The sequence below is a fragment of the Chiloscyllium plagiosum genome, chromosome 19, assembly GCF_004010195.1.
Source record: "Chiloscyllium plagiosum isolate BGI_BamShark_2017 chromosome 19, ASM401019v2, whole genome shotgun sequence".
Lineage (NCBI taxonomy): Eukaryota > Metazoa > Chordata > Chondrichthyes > Orectolobiformes > Hemiscylliidae > Chiloscyllium > Chiloscyllium plagiosum.
This window is the reverse complement of record NC_057728.1, coordinates 48,130,729-48,150,295: the sequence shown is the minus strand read 5'-3', so window position 1 is coordinate 48,150,295 and position 19,567 is coordinate 48,130,729. Positions and strand designations below refer to the sequence as shown.

Sequence of the window (19,567 nt, the reverse complement as noted above, 5' to 3'; positions counted from 1 at the left end):
CTACAAGATTAAATGGGATTGAAGTTGACAAACAGGTGGTTTTAGCAATTTTGGGAGATCTGAAAATACATAAGATCCCTTGGCCGGATGGGATTTATCCTCGGATTCTCTGGGAAGCCAGGGAGGAGATTGTAGAGCATTTGGCTTTGATATTCATGTCATCATTGTCAACAGGAGTAGTGCCAGAAGACTGGAGGATAGCAAATGTTGTTCCCTTGTTTAAGGCGGGGAGTCAGGACAACCCTGGTATTATAGACCAGTGAACCTTACTTCGGTTGTGGGTAAGATGTGAAAAATGTTGTAAGAGATAGGAGTTATAATCATTGGGAAAAGAATAATTTGATTAGGGGTGGTCAACATGGTTTTGTGAAGAGTAGGCCATGTCTCACTAACCTTATTGAGTTCTTCGAGAAGGAGACAAAACAGGTGGATGAAGATAAAGTGGTTGATATGGTGTATAAGGACTTCAGTAAGGCATTTGATAAGGTTCCACACGGAAGGCGATTACACAAAATACACAATTTCGGGATTGAAGGTGATTTAGTGGTTTGGATCAGAGATTGGCTAGCAGAAAGAAGAAAGAGGGTGGTGGTTGATGGGAAATGTTCATTCTGGAGCACAGTTACCAGTGTTGTGCCACAAGGATCTGTGTTGGGGCCACTGCTATTTGTCATTTTTATAAATTATTTGGCTGTGGGTGTAGAAGGATGGGTTAGTCAATTTGCAGATGACACAAAGGTAGGCAGAGTTGTGGATGCTGCTGAAGGATGTTGTGGGTTACAGAGGGACATGGATAATATGCAGAGTTGGGCTGAGAAGTGGCAAATGGAGTTTAATGTGGAAAAATGTTAGGTAGTTCACTTCGGAAGAAGTAACAGGAATGCAGAGTACTGGGCTAATGGTAAAATTCTTGGCACTGTAGATGTACAGAGAGATCTCGGTGTCCAGGTGCATAAATCCCTGAAAGGTGCCACCCAGGTTGATAGGGTTGGTAAGAAGGCATTTATTGATAGGAGGATTGAGTTTCAGAGCCACAAGATCATACTTCAGCTGTACAAGACACTGTTAAGGCCGTACCTGGAGTATTGTGTGCAGTTCTGGTCACCTCATTATGGAAGGATGTGGAAGCTTTGAAAAGGGTTCTGAGGAGATTTACTAGGATGTTGCCTGGTATGGAATGAATGTCTTATGAGGAAAGGCTGAGGGAACTGAGGCAGTTTTCGTTGGAGAGAAGGTTGAGAGGTGACTTAATCAAGACATATAAGATAATTAGAGAGTTAGATAGGGTGGACAGTGAGACCCTTTTACCTTGGATGGTGAAAGCTAACACAAGGAGACATAGCTTTAAATTGAGGGGTGATGGATTTAGGACAGATATCAGGGGTAGTTTCTTTACTCAGAGAGTAGTAGGGGCGTGGAATGGTGTGCCTGCAACAGTAGTAGACTCACCGACATTAAGGGCATTTAAAAGGGCATTGGACATACATTTGGATAATAATGGAACTGTGTAGGTTAGATGGGCATCAGATTAATTTCACAGGTCAGTGCAACATCGAAGGGCCTGTAGTGCACTGTAACGTTCTATGTTCTATGTTCTAAAACCATGCTGACTCTCCTAATTACCTTCTGGTTTTCCAAACATGCAGCCAAAATCTTTTTAATGATCAACTCTAACCCATAAAAGATGTCAAAGATGTCTGGCCTGTAGTTTCCTATGTTCTGCTTCCCTACTTCCTTGAATAGAAGTTATACTTGATAATTCCCAATCAGATGGAACCTTTCCTGTACCTAGGGAATTTTAATAAATTAACAATAACAGATCCAGTACCTTATAAAACCCTGTTTTAAGACTTCTGGAAGAAGCCCATCTGGACCTGGAGACTTGTCAGCTCGTAGCTCCATCAGTTAGTTTCACATTTTTTCCCTCGCCATTGCAATTTTCCCAAGTTCCTCATTCCATTCCATCCATTGATACCTATTATGTTTCTTATATCCACTATAGTTAATACAAAATGTTTACTAATTTTGTCTGCTATTTCCTTTTTATTTACTAGCAACTCTGTTTCTCAATCTCTGGAGGGCCAATATCCACTTTACTTGTTTTATTCCTTTCTAAGTATTTGTAGAAATTCTTGGTCTCTGTGTTTACATTCCTGGCTAGCTTCTTTATTTACTGTAACTTATTCCTTCTGATTAACCTTTTCATCATTCTCTACCATTCTTTAAATATTGATCAATCATTTGACCTGCCACTCATCTTTGCAGTTAGAGAATTTTTCCTTAAGTTTGATGGCTTACCTAACTTCTGTATTCAAGCATAGAAGATGAGTTGTTCCTTTAGAATTTTTCTTTATATTGAGAACATATACCATGACTATTTAAAATATGTTATGTTTTCAAGTTTTATTTTTATTGGTTAAGTCAGATTCCAGACTGAAATCTGGCTCATTTGATCATATTTATATATTAAACAATCAAAGTTTGTGAGAAGATTTGTAGCTCGGGTGCTCGTTGCTGTGGTTCTGTTCGCCGAGCTGGAAGTTTTTGTTGCAAACGTTTCGTCCCCTGTCTAGGTGACATCCTCAGTGCTTGGGAGCCTCCTGTGAAGCGCTTCTGTGGTGCTTCCTCCGGCATTTATAGTGGCCTGTCCTTGCCGCTTCCGGTTGTCAGTTTCAGCTGTCCGCTGTAGTGGCCGGTATATTGGGTCCAGGTCTATGTGTTTGTTGATGGAGTTTATGGATGAGTGCCAAGCTTCTAGGAATTCCCTGGCTGTTCTTTGTTTCGCTTGCCCTATAATGGTAGTGTTGTCCCAGTCAAATTCATGTTGCTTGTCGTCTGCGTGTGTCTTTCTCTTAGGCATCTGTTGATGAAATTGCGAGGATATCCGTTTTTTGCGAATACCTTGTATAGGTGTTCCTCTTCCTCTTTTTGCAGTTCTGGTGTGCTGCAGTGTGTTGTGGCCCTTTTGAACAGTGTCTTGATGCAACTTCGTTTGTGTGTATTGGGGTGGTTGCTTTCATAGTTCAGGACTTGGTCTGTGTGTGTGTGGCTTTCCTGTGACATTAAACAATATCATGTTGCCAAAATTCTCATCCCTATTTTCAAACCTCTCCAAGACTCTGTAATATTATCCAATCCCTCAACCCTGAGATATCTGCACACCTCCAATTCTGTCTTGTTGATTATCCCTAATTTTAATCCAGCAAAAGTGAAGACTGCAGATGCTGGAGATTAGAGTCGAGAGTGTGGTACTGGAAAAGCACAGCAAGTCAGGCAGCATCCAAGAAGCAGGAAAATCGATGTTTCAGGCAAAAGCCCTTCATCAGGAATTTTATCCACTCCATCCATATGTCTGCATCTTCAGCTTTAAAACCCTACTCTGTGAAATCTATATCTCTGTTTCTCACTTTCCTCCTTTCTCCTCATTACTCACTGTGCTTGTTACTTCCCCCTGTCCACCTGGCACAAATAATTTTAATTAGTCACAAAACCACGTTGACTCTACCTGATTGTATTAGGATGGTCTGACTGCCCTATTATTACCTCATTAATAAGGAATTCTAGCACTTACCCGATGGCAGGTATTAAGATAACTGACTCATAGTTTCCTCCATTCTGGTTCTTTTCAATATTGATTAGAGGTGTGACATTTGTGATTTTCCAATCTGCTGGGACATTTTCCAATATCTAGTGAATTTTGGTAGATGACAACCCAAACACCCTCTGCAGCCATTTCTGTTAAAGCCATAGCATGCAGACCCACTTGGTCCAGGAAAATTGTCAGCTTTTAATTCTGATAGTTTTCCCAACACATTTTCCCTAATGCTTGTTTTAGATACCTCTAACTGTTTTAATAATTGATTTTCAAGTAATCAAGCAATCTTCAAGTAATCACGTCTTCTACAGTGAAGAAAGACAAAAAACACTCACTCAATGCTTCCACAATTCCCTTCTTTCCATTATTAATTCCTCAATTTCATTCTGCCAGGGACCAACACTCACTTCAGTTACACTTTCACTTTTAAATACTCGTGGAAACCCTTACTGTCTGTTTATTTATTTTTATTTATTAGTTAGTTTTCTTTCATACTCCAGTTTCTCCCTCCTTTACATGTTTTCAGCCATTCTTTGCTGGTTTCCAATTATCTGAACTTGCAATCATCTTTGCAGTATTGTACACTACTTATTTTCAATAAGATATTATCCTTTCCCTCTTTGGTTTGCCACAGATTCTGCTCATAGGATCTGCTTTTCTCAATTGAATATACATTGATCAAATTTATGAAATACTTTTGTAAATTGCTGGCATTGCTCAACTACTATCCTACTGTATAACCTACTTTATTAGTTCAATTTAATCAGATTTGTCCTCATACACATGCAAATGTCTTCATTCGAGTTTGAGACCTTAGTTTTAGACACATACTTCTCACTCTGCAAGAGAATGTGATTTTTTTTCTGTCATGATCCCTTTTGTTGAGAGATTCCTTCATTAATTAGGTGATTCTTTGCACTCTTTGCATTTTGCCAAGTATAAAATCGCTAGATCCCTGGCTGGCATAAGGACAATCAACCATAAGAAATTGACCCAAAATATTGCTGTGACCTTAACTATTTTTGCCAATCTGAATCGTTCAATCTATATGAAATTTTTAAAACACCAATGTTTATTGTAGTATCTTTCTTACAGGCCTCCGCTATTTCTTCCTACATATTCTGTCCTACAATGCCAAGGTATTGTTAGTGGATCTATAAATACTCTCACAAGTGACTTCTTACTTAGTGCAAGCTGGAGGAACAGCATCCCATATTTCACTTACAGACCGAGCAGCCTTCAGGATTCAGTATTGAAGTTCATAATTTTAGAGCCTGAAGTTCTCTTTCCAAGTCTTCTACCCACTCCAACACCACAAACCCTGTCATGACATGGACTGCTTTCAGCACAGCCAACCCATTTTCATCCATTCGTTTCCCCCTGTTATCACCTATCTAGCTTTTCTTCTTCCCTGGCTTATTGTAACAATCCTTTTATCTGCCCAACATTTTTCCTCTCTCCCTGTCTTGGTTCCATTGCCACCTATCTCTCCACAACCCCAATCCTCCAGCAGGTCATCAACACGAATACCACTTTTTTTGAGATGTTATCAGCTCATTGGACTCAATTCACTCTGCTTCCTCTCGACAGATGCTGCCAGATTTGCTGAGTTTCTCCAACAATTTCTGCTTTTGCTTCAGATTTCCAATATCTGCTGTTCTTTGTTTAATATTATTGACTTTTTACCTTAGCTGTTTTGTATCTCTACCAAAATTAATTTTGCATCTTGATCCTCTGAATTACAGTACTGTCTCACTGCAGCACTGATTACAAATATTTTAAAAATTGTCTTGTACAGTTACTGCAGTTCTCAGTGAGCTCCCTTTGCTTACAATGCCATTTTAATTGCAAAATGCTGCTTGCAAGTGTATAACTCTGTTTGGGTCTTACCTCATTTTTCTCTTTCAGCTTGGTAATCATAACAATCACAGGACAGTCCTCTTGCCAAACCATCCGCCAGAAGTCATTCACTGTATTGATCATAGGGCCTTGAGTAGCAATGTATGCCCTCTGCTGACCGCCATAACCCTGAATGACATGGAAAGGCCAGTGTAACTTAGTTATACAAAAGAAAATGCAGTGCATAATTCACTGGTGAGTGAATCCGTTTTGCACATTGAGCAGTGGTAGGAAGCATTTTTAAAGCAAGTCAGTCAGAAATATTTTTATCATCATAACACTCCGATGAAAGCAATAACAACTATAAGTCACAGCAATGTTCATGCACTTCCCAAAGCAATCACACATTAACCTTAGCAACAATTGCTTGTAGAATCACCTTACATCATACATGCCAGAGAGTTGGCGTTGACAATTACATGTATAAAATAAAACATCATTCAATCTTTACTAAATTATTTTAGAAATCTAACTCTATTACATACTAACATAAATTAGTACATTTCTACACATTTTCAATCTCCTAATCAACACAAAAATCTCTACTAAAGAGGGCATCTTCAATTTGTAGAGAGTTCTCCTTTGATTTCAAACCAAAATCTCCACCACAGGACACATTTATTCCCAAGATATTTGACAATAATGTTGCATTTTTGCAAAACAAAGTTGAAACAAAATGGCAATTAACAAAAAAAGGTCAAATTTACACTGGTGTGATCTTGATCATCAGCAATAGCTTTGACAGGAAAGCTGTTAAACTCTCATAAGATGGTGTAAATGCAAAGTCTTGCTACAAAATTATAAACACTGGGTAATCTTTGTTTATGGATTTAAGCTCCAATCCTATTATTTGTCAACAGACTGAATTTGTTAGGTTGAGCTAAATCTGTTAACAATTTGTCTATTATACAAACGGCAAATATTAAAAAAAACTATCAATTGATTGATTGTTAATTCAATTAATCATTATCTTTCCTACACCTGCACGTACCCGACATGCGTGCTGGGGAAAATATAAGCATGAGCGCAATTAGATGGTAGTGTGGGGGTAAGGAAAAAAAGAAAAATATATAAGGAGATTTAGAATCTCCTAAAAAAAAATCACCTTTTTTGACAGGAGGAATGGACAAGATGTGACATGCCGAGAGTGTGGTATTGGAAAAGCACAGCAGGTCAGGCAGCATTCGAGGAGCAGGAGAATCAATGTTTCGGGCAAGAGCCCTTCATCAGGTTTCCTACTCCTTGGATGCTGCCTGATCTGCTGTGCCTTTTCAGCACCACACTCTCGACTCTAATCTCCAGCATCTGCAGTCCTCACTTTCTCCAAGATGTGACAAGCCATCAGCTTCACTGAGAAGAGTGGATAAGGTGAGGCCACTGAAATAGACAGTCAATGTTACTGAGAGCAGTGGGTAAGGACCTTGTGACAGGCAGTCAGTATCAAGTGTGGAAAAATGTGGCATTTCAAAGAGTAGGTACAAGATAAGAATGAAAAATAATTAAACAGGAAATGAAGGCCATAGAATGGTAGGAAGGGATTGATGAGGGGAAAAAAAAGGAACATGCCAACAATCAAGGTTAGATGCAAAAATAACAAAAAGACATAACCAAATGTTTTGTATCAGGATATGTGTAGCATTCATAAACAAATTAACAGCACACATTGAAATAAATATATATGATCGGAGAGCCCTTATGGAGACGTGGCTTGAGGATGACAAGGATTGGGCCCTGAATATTGAGAGGTATATGACATTCAAGAAAATTATGGAGGTGGAGGTGTAGTACTGTTAATCAAGGATGGCATTTGTGAAACAGTTAAAATTGGTTTGGGAGATCAGAATGTAGAATCGGGTTGGGTGGATATGAGAAATAGCAAGGGAAAGAAGTGACTAATGGGAGTGTTCTACAAACACTTAAGTAACCACAATGTGGGACAAATTATAAAAGGAGACATGGTGACTTTAATTTACAAATCAGCGGGAAAAATCAGATTGCAGTTATAGCTTGGATGAAGAGTTCATAGAATGCTTTCAATAAAGTTTGTTTGGAGCAGCACTATGATTTGGAAACAACCAGAGAGCTAGTTAGATTTAACTTTTGGTTAGATTTAACTTGGTATGGTGTAATGTGACTAAATTAATTAAGATCCTTACAATTAAATCATCACTAGGTCACAGAAATCACAATCAAATTGAATTCTACATCCAGCTTGGAAAGGAGAAGACTGAGTCTCAGAGTAGTATGGCATATTTATCTGTTTCAAAATTGGAGGGTGCCCTTTCAGGAATGATTTGGAGATGCCGGTGTTGGACTGGAATGTCTCTTTCCTGAAAGGGGTGGACAAAGTGAAAAATCACACATCACCAGGTTATACAACAACAGGTTTAATTGGAAGCACTGACTTCCAAGCGCTGTTCCTTCACAACCACCTGATGAAGGAGCAGCGCTCTGAAAGCTAGTGCTTCCAATTAAACCTGTTGGACTATAACCTGGTGTTGTGTGATTTTTAACTTTGTCCACCCCTTTCAGGAAAGAGACGAGAAGATTTTCTTCTTAAATGACTGTATGACCTTGGAACTCACTGCCTCAGAAGGTGGTGAAGGCAGTGTCATTGCATATTTTTAAGACAGAGGCAGATAGATTCTTGTTAGACGAAGGAATCAAGGATTATCAGGGGAAGTGGGAATGTGGAATTCAAAACACAAGCAGAGCAGCTATGATCGTGTTGAATGGTGACCCACGCATGAAGGGCTACATCTCCTGCTTTTTCTTACGTTCATACATTTGTAATTGTTGACAACAAGATCAGTTCTTTTAAATTTCCTGTTTCTTCTTTACAACTATATTTAAAATGTTTACATTTTTTTACTTTCTCATTCCCTATTTCTCAATTTAGTAAATTAAATTTGTTACCATTTAAAAGATTGTGGTTACACGTTAAAATGCATAGACAACAGGTATAATCCAATGAGAAATCATCAAACACATACTGAGATAACAAACACAAGCACTGCATTTAAATCTGTGGTGAATGTTGTTGCATGACTGGATCGAAACATTAATACAAACTATGCAGATTATGAATGTAACCAATGCACTTACTTACCCTAATGTAGTTGGCATTAATGTAGGTATTGCTAACAGGTTCATCTTCACTCTTTGGTATGAGGCATACTCTGCTATGTGGGTCTAAGAGAGAGAGAAAAGAAATTAGTTCAAAATGGGGACAAGTTTTTGTGCCCCTTGTGTTCTCTATAATTTAAAGCAATCTGCTGCATTTTAGAGCGATGTTCACACTTTTCATTAATAATTCAGACTTGAAATCAAAAATATAGCTTAGTTACAGCCCTGGGATAGTCAAATCTGAGGAGAAGTGTAACTGCTGACAAGAGATCATTAATCATCATCTAGATTGGGTATATAGTGCAACATGGATAAACATGTGGCAATACACTTTGGTAGGAAGAGTAGGAGATCACTTATTAAATGGAAGGTACAAGTTTAGATAGGAGAAAGTGAGGACTGCAGAAGCTAGAGATCAGAGTTAAGAGGGATGAAGGGCTTATGCCCAAAACGTTGACTCTCCTGCTCCTCGGATGCTGCCCAACGAGCTGTGATTTTCTCTTCGACAAGTTTAGGTAGGTCAAGGAACAAAGATATCTCAGGGCACAAATGCACAAATAGAATCATACAGCTTGGAAAAAGACCCTTCGATTCAACCAGTCCATCTTGATCATAATCCCAAACTAAAGTAGTCCTACCTGCCTGCTCCTGGCCCATATCTCTCCAAACCTTTCCTATTCATGCACTTATCCAAATGTGTTTAAATGTTGAAATTGTACCCACATTCACCATTTCTTCTGAAAGTTCATTCCACACATGAACCACCCTCCGTGTAATAAAATTGCCTCTCATGTCTTTTTTAAATCTCTCTCATCTCACCAAAAAAATATGCCCCTAGTCTTGAAGTCCTTCATCCAAGGCAAAAGAAAACTACCATTAGCTCTATCTATACCCCTTATTATTTCATAAATTTTTATAAAGTCACCTCCTAATCTCTTATGCTCCAGGGAATAACGTTCCAGCCTATCCAGCCTTTCTTTATAAATTAAACCTTCCATACCCAGCAACATTCTGGTGAATCTCTTCTGAACACTCTTCAGCTTAATAATATCCTCCCTATAACTGGGCAACCAGAAATGGACACATGTTCCAGAAGAGGCCTCGCCAATGTCCTATCCAACCTCAGCATGTCTTCCCAACTCCTAGACTGATTAACAGTTATGTCAATAGGTTAGCAAGTTCATACCAAATGCAAAGTTTTATGTTTTACTTAATTTCATTAGGTTACCAGCAATGATTGCTCCTACATTTGGAATTTTTCTTGATTGTAGAAATATGCTTTTGTGACTACTTTGAAATATTCCTTTAAATGCCTGTCACTACTTCTCTCTTGATCTATTTCCTAGGAGAGAGTGAGGACTGCAGATACTGGAGATCAGAGACAAGAAGTGTGGCACTGGAAAAGCACAGTCGGTCAGGCAGCATCCGAGGAGCAGGAGAGTTAACATTTCCTAATGAAGAGCTGATTCTTGAAATGTCAACACTCCTGCTCCTCGGATGCTGCCTGACTCGCTGTGCTTTTCGACTCTGATCTATTTCCTAGCCTAGTATCTCACTTCACTTTAGCTGGTTCAGCTTTCGTGCCCACTTATTTACTCTTAGTTAAATAAGAACTAGAACCATGTTTCTCCCTTTCAAACTAGATGCAAAACTCAATCATGTTATGATCACTGCGGTGAAGGGACTGTTTCCATGCTGTACATCTCTATGACTCTATGTAGATGTGCCTTTACTCTGAGGTCATTAAGTAATCCAGTCACGTATGAAGAATTCACCACTACAGAGATTGACTGAAGTGAATCATTTGGATCCCTTTTAAGTTGGAGTTAGACAAGGAAACATGAGAGACATTGGTCAGAGTATTGAATACACGAGTTGGGAGGTCATGTTGCGACTGTACAGGACATTGGTTAGGCCACTTTCGGAATATTGTGTGCAATTCTGGACTCCTTCCTATTGGAAGGATACTGTGAAACTTGAAAGGGTTCCAAAAAGATTTACAAGATGTTGCTCGGGTTGGAGGATTTGAGCCATAGGGAGAGGTTGAATTGGCTGGGGCTGTTTTCCCTTGAGCGTTGGAGGCTAAGGGGTGACCTTATAGAGGTTTATAAAATCATGAGGGGCATGGATAGGATAATAGACAAGGTCTTTTCTCTGGGGTGGGTGAGTCCAGAACTAGAAGCCATAGGTTTAGGGTGAGAGGGGAAATATATAAAAGAAAGTTAAGGCGCAATTTTTTGACGAAGAAGTTGCTGCGTGTGTGGAATGGGCTGCCAGAGGAAGTGGTGGAGGCTGGTACAATTGCAACATTTAAAAGGCATCTGGATGGATATATGAATAGGAAGGGTTTGGAGGAATATGGCAGGTGAGACAAAATATGGTTTTTGATATCTGGTCGGCATGGACGGGTTGGACCGAAGGGTCTGTTTCCATGCTACACATCTCTGTGACTCTATGACTGTCAATGAATTGATAATCAAAATGATACATTTGGTTGCGGAAAGCTGGCAGGAATTTTGAGTATTGCATAAATATTGCAAAAGGCTTGTACAGTTGATTGGCCTACATCTGTGCTGTATATTCTTGGTGATTGGATGTCATTTGAACTACCCGAAACTCATTTTATCATATTACCAAAACAATGTGTGATTGTACAGCGGAAACTTGATTATCCGAATACCAATTATCCGAAAATCGGATTATCTGAAGGAGATCTCGAGGTCCCGATAGAAACATTACATCAAAGACGTGTTTCCAGCAGTGATCACGCCTTTTGTTTACAGTGATTAAACTGGTACAGTCTCCAAATGACTGACCTCCTGCCCCCTCTCTCTCTCCACACTTTCCCTAGATTTCTATGGAGGGGTGTAACCTAACCCCTCGCCTTCCCAGGAATTATCTCTCCAACATTGTCTTGTTGGAGACAAGACAGGGCAAACATGGAACCTGTCAAAACTTTGCAGTAAAAAGTTGTGTGTGTGGCTGTGTGTGTGCGCGCGCGCGTGCGCTATTTGGAGACTTATCCCACAAAGGCAGCGGCAGCAGCAGCAGCAGCAGTCTTGTTGGTGTGCAGTCGGGATGTGGACGGGTGACGGGGGGGGGGGGGCGAGAGCTGTCTTGGGGGAGGGGCTCGCATGCTTTGTGCTGGAGGGCAGGAAGCGGAGTTGGACAGGATTGGGGGGTCGGATTTGAGGGGCGGGGGCGGGTTTGGACAGGGTTGGGGGGCAGAGGTGGACCGGGGAAGACGAGAGGGTGGCAGTGTTGGGGGCGGGGTCTCGCGCGCTGTGTGCTGCTGCAGTCTCCTGAATAGGGACTTTAAAACTCTGAGCCTCAGAGGAAAGGCATTTAATCGAATTTCCGAATAATTGATTATCCAAATGAAATAGTGCCCGCCCATCACATTCGGATAATCTAATTTCCACTGTATAAGACAGATTTAGCAGATTTAGAACTAGCCATAGCTACTTTCAAAATAGCCAATAGATGGATTTAGTACATCCCAACGAAAACTACATTCCAATCAAAGCATTCCAATACAATATTTATGTAATGATTTCTTATTCTAAATCAGCACCAATGTATAGAATCATTTTTCAATAACACCGGCAAAGAACAAATTGTGTATTTTTGCCCACCATTCTCAAACGAAATTATAAAACTAGCTTCCTGAGAACAAAAGTCTCTAATTCCCTTTGAAGTAATTACAGTAACTCAATCTTAACCTCAACTTGGAAGAATAATGCAGCAGTTTCTTTAAATGTGAAAATAAAAGTGGCACAAATTTTATGACTTCTGATAGTGGAGCTCTTTTGTTGTACACTTATCAGTCACTTGGTTTCCTCTTTTACCGTGGGAAATGTATTAATCAAAAAGCAGTTGGATTATGTGCAGCTAATGACCCCATGCCAAAATCTTGAGGATAAAGTGCATTTGTGTCATGACATGAAATATCATTACAGCGGATGTGCAAGAGCATTGACAAAAGTAAAATGTAATCTTCACTGTGTTCTTTGATGTGCCAAACAAGATGGAAAACACACCTCATTTAACACTCATTAACCTTGACCTTAAGCTGGCAATCACTACACTATAACAATTTCTTTTTGGCAACTCGACTTTTCTCAATCTCTAATGGCCAGTGTCTTACCAATGAGAGAACAGGAAGCCTCCTAGTTCCTTTACAGTGGATAAAATTATTTATTTCCACAAGAATCTCATTGCTACGTGACCGTACCAATCACTCCACCCTTTCTGTGGCACAAAGATTAGATCATTTATAATTCTAAAATGTTTCTTATTCAGGGCTCATATGTGCATAGATTTTCAAGAGTTTCTTAAGAAAACATATTGCCTGAAAGACATAGTTGTAAATTGTTGAATATCAATGCTGAAACTGAATCAACTTGATTATTGGACAATTGATCAGAGCATTGAAGACAGGAGTTGAGACATCATGTTATGGCTGTACAAAACATTGGTAAGGCCACATTTGGAGTACTTGTACAATTCTGGTCGCCCTACTATAGGAAGGATGTTATTAAACTAGAAAGGATACAAAAAAGGTTTACAAAAATATTAAGGAGACTGGAAGGTGACTTTATGGAGGTTTATAAACTCATAAGGGGCATAGATAAAGTGAAGAACCAAGATCTTTACCCCAGAGTAGGGAAATCCAAATCCAGAGCAAATAGGTTTAAGGTGAGAGGGGAAAGATTTAAAACGGACCTTGAGGGGCAACTTTTTCACATAGCTATCAGCAAAAGTGGTAGAGGCAAGTACAATTACAAACTTTAAAAGATATTTGTACAAATACATGGATAGGAAAGGTTTTGACAGATTATGGGCCACAGGTAAATGGGACACGTTCAGTTTAGGAAACATGGTCAGCATGATGATTTGGGCTAAATGGTCTGGGTCAGTGATGCATGACTCGATGACTAATTGTCATATTGACATCATGTTACTGGCTTGGCAGCATTACCATTGGATAGCCTCCTTGCTATGCTTTTTGGAAAATGCTAATATTCTCAAATAATTGATACATTAATAATAGTAAATAATGCTATAAAATAATGGTAGCTTGAGCCTATTTAAAAAGCAAAACGTGTTTTATTTAAATTTAAATGGCTTGTGAAAATCTCTGAGATCCTGTAAATTAAACCAATTAAATTTTACATGGCTTCCATTCAAATGATGGATTTGGATTAGCAAAAGGCGGTATAATCTGTCACTATATCAGGGAAACCAGGAACCTCATGCTTCTTGTCCAAGCGAAGGTATTTGGAAGGAAAGCAGTCCCTAAATGTGCTGTTGTAGATTCTGATTTGATTCCCATCAAGAAAATAATTGAAAGCAAAAACAAAATACTGTGAATTTTGGAGATCTGAAATATAAACAAAGTGTTGGACAGACCCAGGAAAACAGTTAATGTTTGAAGTCCAACATGATACTTCTTTAGAACGGAAGTTACACTTTCACCAAAATGTCTGACCTATTGCTGCACATTTCTTTCTCCCATACTTGACACATCGAAGCAATCCCTCATGTCAGCAGAGTTTATAAAGTGTGCTTTTCCTTATTTCTGGTGTGGTTTCCTCTCATTGCGAATCGTGCACCATCAATTCCAATTTGTAACCAAACTGGTTTGAATCAATAGTGAAGCTGGGTTTTTTTTTGTTTTCTTTTGCAGCTTAAATATGTTCATCAACTACTTTCAATGTTTTCAGCTGAGTTATGCCAAATGTTCGAGTGGCTGGAAATTATTTGCAAACATTGAAATAATAAATCACTATAGAAATTTATATGTACAATATGATTTATGCATGCAAAGGCTGTTTAATATTATCCTTAAGGTCAGCATGAAGGTATATTAGGTTTTATGAAATGTTTGCACATGTGATCAATGCTTTATTCTAAAAATGCCATTATCAAAATTGACAATTTATGTCCATTAACATGTACAAAATTATTTTTAACTAATTTACTATTGTCTGGCATAACTCTTTTCACTTCTGAACAACATGAGACATCCTCTGCATTCAAACAATTATATTACCACACCCATCAGATGCTTTGGCATCCTACGCTTTCAGACATACATATGAGAAAGAATCCAAAGGACAAAAGCATTATAGTGCAAACAAATTTGACTTTATTGTTCAATTATGTAAAAACGTAAAAGGTGATTTCTTGAACTTCTGAACAATAATGCACAGAGAATGTGTGCCACTCAGCTTGAAAATATCTCAGTTTGCTTAAGAAGAGATTTTCACAATCATATTTATGCAGAATACTGTAAAAGCAAAGTAAAAAATTTACAAGAGCTTGTTTAAATTGTCCAGAAGTTGGCTGACACGAGCAGGCCCCTCACACTGTGTATGGAGTGATTTATAGCATACCTATCCAGCTAGCTCACATTATACTCACATACATTACCCCTTACTTGGGCATCAGTGTTTTGTGTTGTACTGTCATATTGGCAGCTGTACTCCTCCAACATTAGAAAAGTTTTAATACTTGAAGCATCCTCTCTCTTTACCTTGAACTGATGATATATTCTGCTGTAGGATATTTTACATGGGGGAAGGATCATAACATGAAATGCATGACCTGCCCACTGCCTACCTGCCTGTCTCTGACCACCTTAAATTTTATAGGGAGTGGTGAAGGTGTTGGGCCACCATTGGATGTATCAAGGATTTAAAGTGGTCACTTCAGGGCCTGCCATTATTTTATTCTGATAGGGGAGATGTATTCAAAGTAGGTGACTGACAGCCTCAGCTGCGTGCCTGGTGTCAGGTAAACCTTTGCCGGTTTCCTGGGCCCATTGGAGAAATCCACCCAACTGGCTCCACAAAGAAGGTCCTGCATTTCCTCTTGATCTTTTCACATTGGAGTCTGAATCCCAGTCGCCCTGTTACCTCTCAAGCCTTATTGTGGTGATGCCCTGGAACTACCTGAAAATTGACTCCTCTTATTCAGGACGAGCTAGTGGTTATCCTTGGAATGTAGTGCTGTTGAAACGACAATAGCTACCAATCATCTGTATGCTCACCAAGATTTAGGAAGCAAGGTAGCAGATTAAAAATCAGGACCTCAAAGATTACTTCTAATGCCATGTCCTAGCAAGCAGGTGGGTAGAAAAGGCTGGAGAGTTGGAACAGGATTGGGGACTTTAGAAACCTGGATCACTGGGTTCATTTCTGGTGATGGTGCAACTTGTACAAATCTGACACATTGTGCCTGAATGGAATGATACCAACATCCTTGTAAGGTTTTTGCTAGTGCATTTGGCGGGGGTTTAAACTATTTTGGCATGTTTTGGTATAGGGAGTGGAGGTGCAGTAGGGGTAATACACAGTCAAGTATACAGAAAGAAGAAAATCAGTGTAGAGAGCAGTGTAAATATAGTCAAGTTAGGGCAAAAGGAAGCATGGCAAGGCTAGAGAGCATTTATTTTAGTGCAAGGGGTCTTGTGGGTCGGGAAGTGAGTTAATAAAAGAATGGGGATTGCCAACATGGAGACATGCCTGAAGGAGAGACACTACTGGCACTGAATATTCTGGGTATAGAATCTTTAAGTGAGATGGGGAGGGGTAGAAAGTAGGAGGTAGTTTGACAATATTGTTCAAGATCTTGATTGCTCTATGTTTTTATAACTTAAAGATACTCATTACAAACCCCAATGGAACTATGATGACCTTACGTTTACCTTTTACAAACCTTATGTTTGAATTTGATGTGCAAATTCGTAAAGAGAGGAAGTTTTTTTTTAAATTCAGAGGGAGAATTCATGATTTGATTCCCATATGTGAGCAGCAGAATCTTGATACCAGTCCTAAAGCTATGCTCTTGGGAATGATAAATTTCATTCACTGGACAATAGCATTTACTACTGACATTGATGTTGACTTCACTTGTTGTGCATGGAGTTCAATGACTAAACCATACGACTCGTAATATTTTTGCTAACCCCGGCATTCTTTTAGATTGCTTAGTCTCCAGAGGAATAGATTTCAGTTTTAATCTACCCAATTCATAAGATCAATCAAAGCAAAACATTAAAAAAAGGCCCATTTGCCTCTGAGGTGTAAATGTTTGAAGAAGAACAGTTGAAGTGTCCCAAGTTCCAGCCAATATATTGGCCTTAACCAACGATCTAATTGTCTGGTCATGTAATTCATTGCTGCTTATAGGGCCTTGCTGTGTGCACATTTGCTGAAACTTATCTATATTACAAAAATGACTACACTTCAAAAGTACTTTTATTGTATGTTTTTATTTTGGGTGTCACTATGAGATTGTGAAAGATGATTAATAAATTATCTTTCCTTTCCTTTTATGATATCTCAAATAAACAGTTCTCTTCGTTGTTGTGCTTGCTGAAGTTTTTGACCAAAGTATGAAGTACCAGTCCAATGGGTTCGAATTAAAAACAGAAATTGTCACTGGACTCAAAATCTTAACTCTGATTTCTCTTCAGAGATGCTGCCAGACATCTTGACTTTCCCCAACAATTGCTGATTTTGATTCATTTATTCAGCATCCATTGTTCTTTGCTTCATTTTATCATTGGGTTAGAGTTTCTTTCTATGTTTGACCTCATTGCCACCAATTACCTATAGGTTGGATGCAACATGATTATATGCAAAGCAGTGATCCTAATATCAACTTTTCTCAGCACTGATGAGACAAACCTGACATTGGGTGGCAGGGTGGCACAGTGGTTAGCACTGCTGCCTCACAGCACCAGAGACCTGGGTTCAATTCCCACCTCAGGCGACTCTATTTGGAGTTTGCACATTCTTCCCGTGTCTGTGTGGGTCTGCTCTGGTTACCTCCCACAATCCAAAAATGTGCAGGTTAGGTGAATTGGCCATGCTAAATTACCCTTAGTGTTAAGTGTAGGGGGTTGTGGGTCAGTGTGGACTTGTTGGGCCAAAGGGCCTGTTTCCAAACCGTAAGTAATCTAATCTTACCAGCGCAGGTGAATTGGTTTCTGCTTCTTTTAGATCAGCTCAACTTTCTGTTCATCTCCTGTTTTCTTCTGCTTTCATGAAAATGTTACAGAGAAAGCTGGACTGCCTAGACATACCGATTTGCACTTGGCTGTCATTCACCTTGCTCCTTGTTCACCAGCGTCAGACCATCTGCAACCACAACTCCAATATTGTATCCTGATCCTTTCCCTTTCATTCTTTGTAGGTCAGACCTGGTTATCTGTCCAAACTAATGTAGTGTACAAAATCCCATGCAAGGACTGCACAAAACATTATATAGGACAAACAGGAAGACAGCTAACGATCCGCATCCACGAACATCAACTAGCCACGAAACAACACGACCAGCTAACCCTAGTAGCCACACACGTAGACGACAAGCAACATGAATTTGACTGGGACAACACTACCATTATACGGCAAGCGAAACAAAGAACAGCCAGGAAATTCCTAGAAGCATGGCACTCATCCACAAACTCCATCAACAAACACATCAACCTGGACCCAATATACCGGCCACTACAGCGGACAGCTGGAACTGACAACCGGAAGCGGCAGATACAAATCACTATAAATGCTGGAGGAAACACCACAGAAGCGCTTCACAGGAGGCTCCCAAGCACTGAGGATGTCACCTAGACAGGGGACGAAACGTTTGCAACAAAAACTTCCAGCTCAGCGAACAGAACCACAGCAACATTACTAACTCTATAATAAGGGTAAGTATGAAAATGGTGAGAGGCATTCAATGGATGGTTATTTGAGCATATATGAAGAGGTGGTCAGCAACCTTAAAGAGATTATTAATTAATTAATTTGGCCACTTGTTTAGGTTTACTCAAACAAGTACAAAGCAGCTGTTATTGAGACTAGTGGTAGGAAGTAGAGTTGGAAGCTATGTTTTGTAATATTTCATGGTTTTATTAACCTAAAACTGAGTAAAGGTAGACTTCAGAGTTTGGGCATTGCTGTAGGATTGGGAAAATTCTACCCGTTCTGTCCAAAACTTTTCAAAATGCACATCTAACCTATGTGACATTGCCTGGGATTTTTCTCTTTTTCATAGGATTTGGGTTCACCATGTGAGCCATGGTGAAGTTTGTGATGAGTATAGGTGTAGAGACTAGCTGGTTAGAAGCCCGGTCTTGATCATTGAACATAATAGTCCAGCTCCCAACACAATTGTAAAGCCCTTGACACCTCCTATCCATTGCTCATGACACTGCCACACCCTTTCACCCGACCCACCCACCCATCACCACCCCTCAAATCTCGCATACAGTAAAGTACAAAAAAATTGTAATCCTTTAAGTGTCTATTGTATTTATAAACATATTAAATGCATATTCAGTCACCACAGCCTCTTAAAAGTTTCAATAGTTCTTGGATTAGAACGCCTGCTAAATGGGAGTGATTAATAGACTTTGAAACCCAACCAAACATTCATTATTGTTTCTGTTGTCCATAAGACCATAAGACATAGGAGTGGAAGTAAGGCCATTCGGCCCATCGAGTCCACTCCGCCATTCAATCATGGCTGATGCGCATTTCAGCTCCACTTACCAGCGTTCTCCCCGTAGCCCTTAATTCCTCTAGACAACAAGAATCTATCAATCTCGGCCTTGAAGACATTTAGCGTCCCGGCTTCCACTGCACTCCGTGGCAATGAATTCCACAGGCCCACCACTCTCTGGCTGAAGAAATGCCTCCACATTTCTGTTCTGAAATGACCACCTCTAATTCTAAGGCTGTGTCCACAGGTCCTAGTCTCCTCGTCTAACGGAAACAATTTCCCAGCATCCACCTTTTCCAAGCCATGTATTATTTTGTACGTCTATATTCAATCTCCCCTTAATCTTCTAAACTCCAACGAATACAATCCCAGTATCCTCAGCCGTTCCTCATATGTTAGACCTAACTGCATATCTCCCCAACCCTTTCCACCTCT

The 19,567-nt window shown here is 39.6% G+C and overlaps 1 protein-coding gene across 4 annotated transcripts in view; it reads right to left on the bottom strand.

Annotated features, from left to right (window-relative positions):
* Positions 1-19,567, bottom strand: part of LOC122559762 (receptor-type tyrosine-protein phosphatase R-like) — a 211,488-nt gene that overhangs the window by 52,814 nt on the left and 139,107 nt on the right. For all 4 annotated transcript variants that reach the window (XM_043709748.1, XM_043709749.1, XM_043709750.1 and 1 more), the window contains 2 exons: positions 8,604-8,686; positions 5,486-5,623 (listed from right to left, as the gene is read on the bottom strand). In XM_043709748.1, the coding sequence (XP_043565683.1) occupies positions 5,486-5,623; positions 8,604-8,686 (221 nt within the window). The remainder of the gene's footprint in view (positions 1-5,485; positions 5,624-8,603; positions 8,687-19,567) is intronic.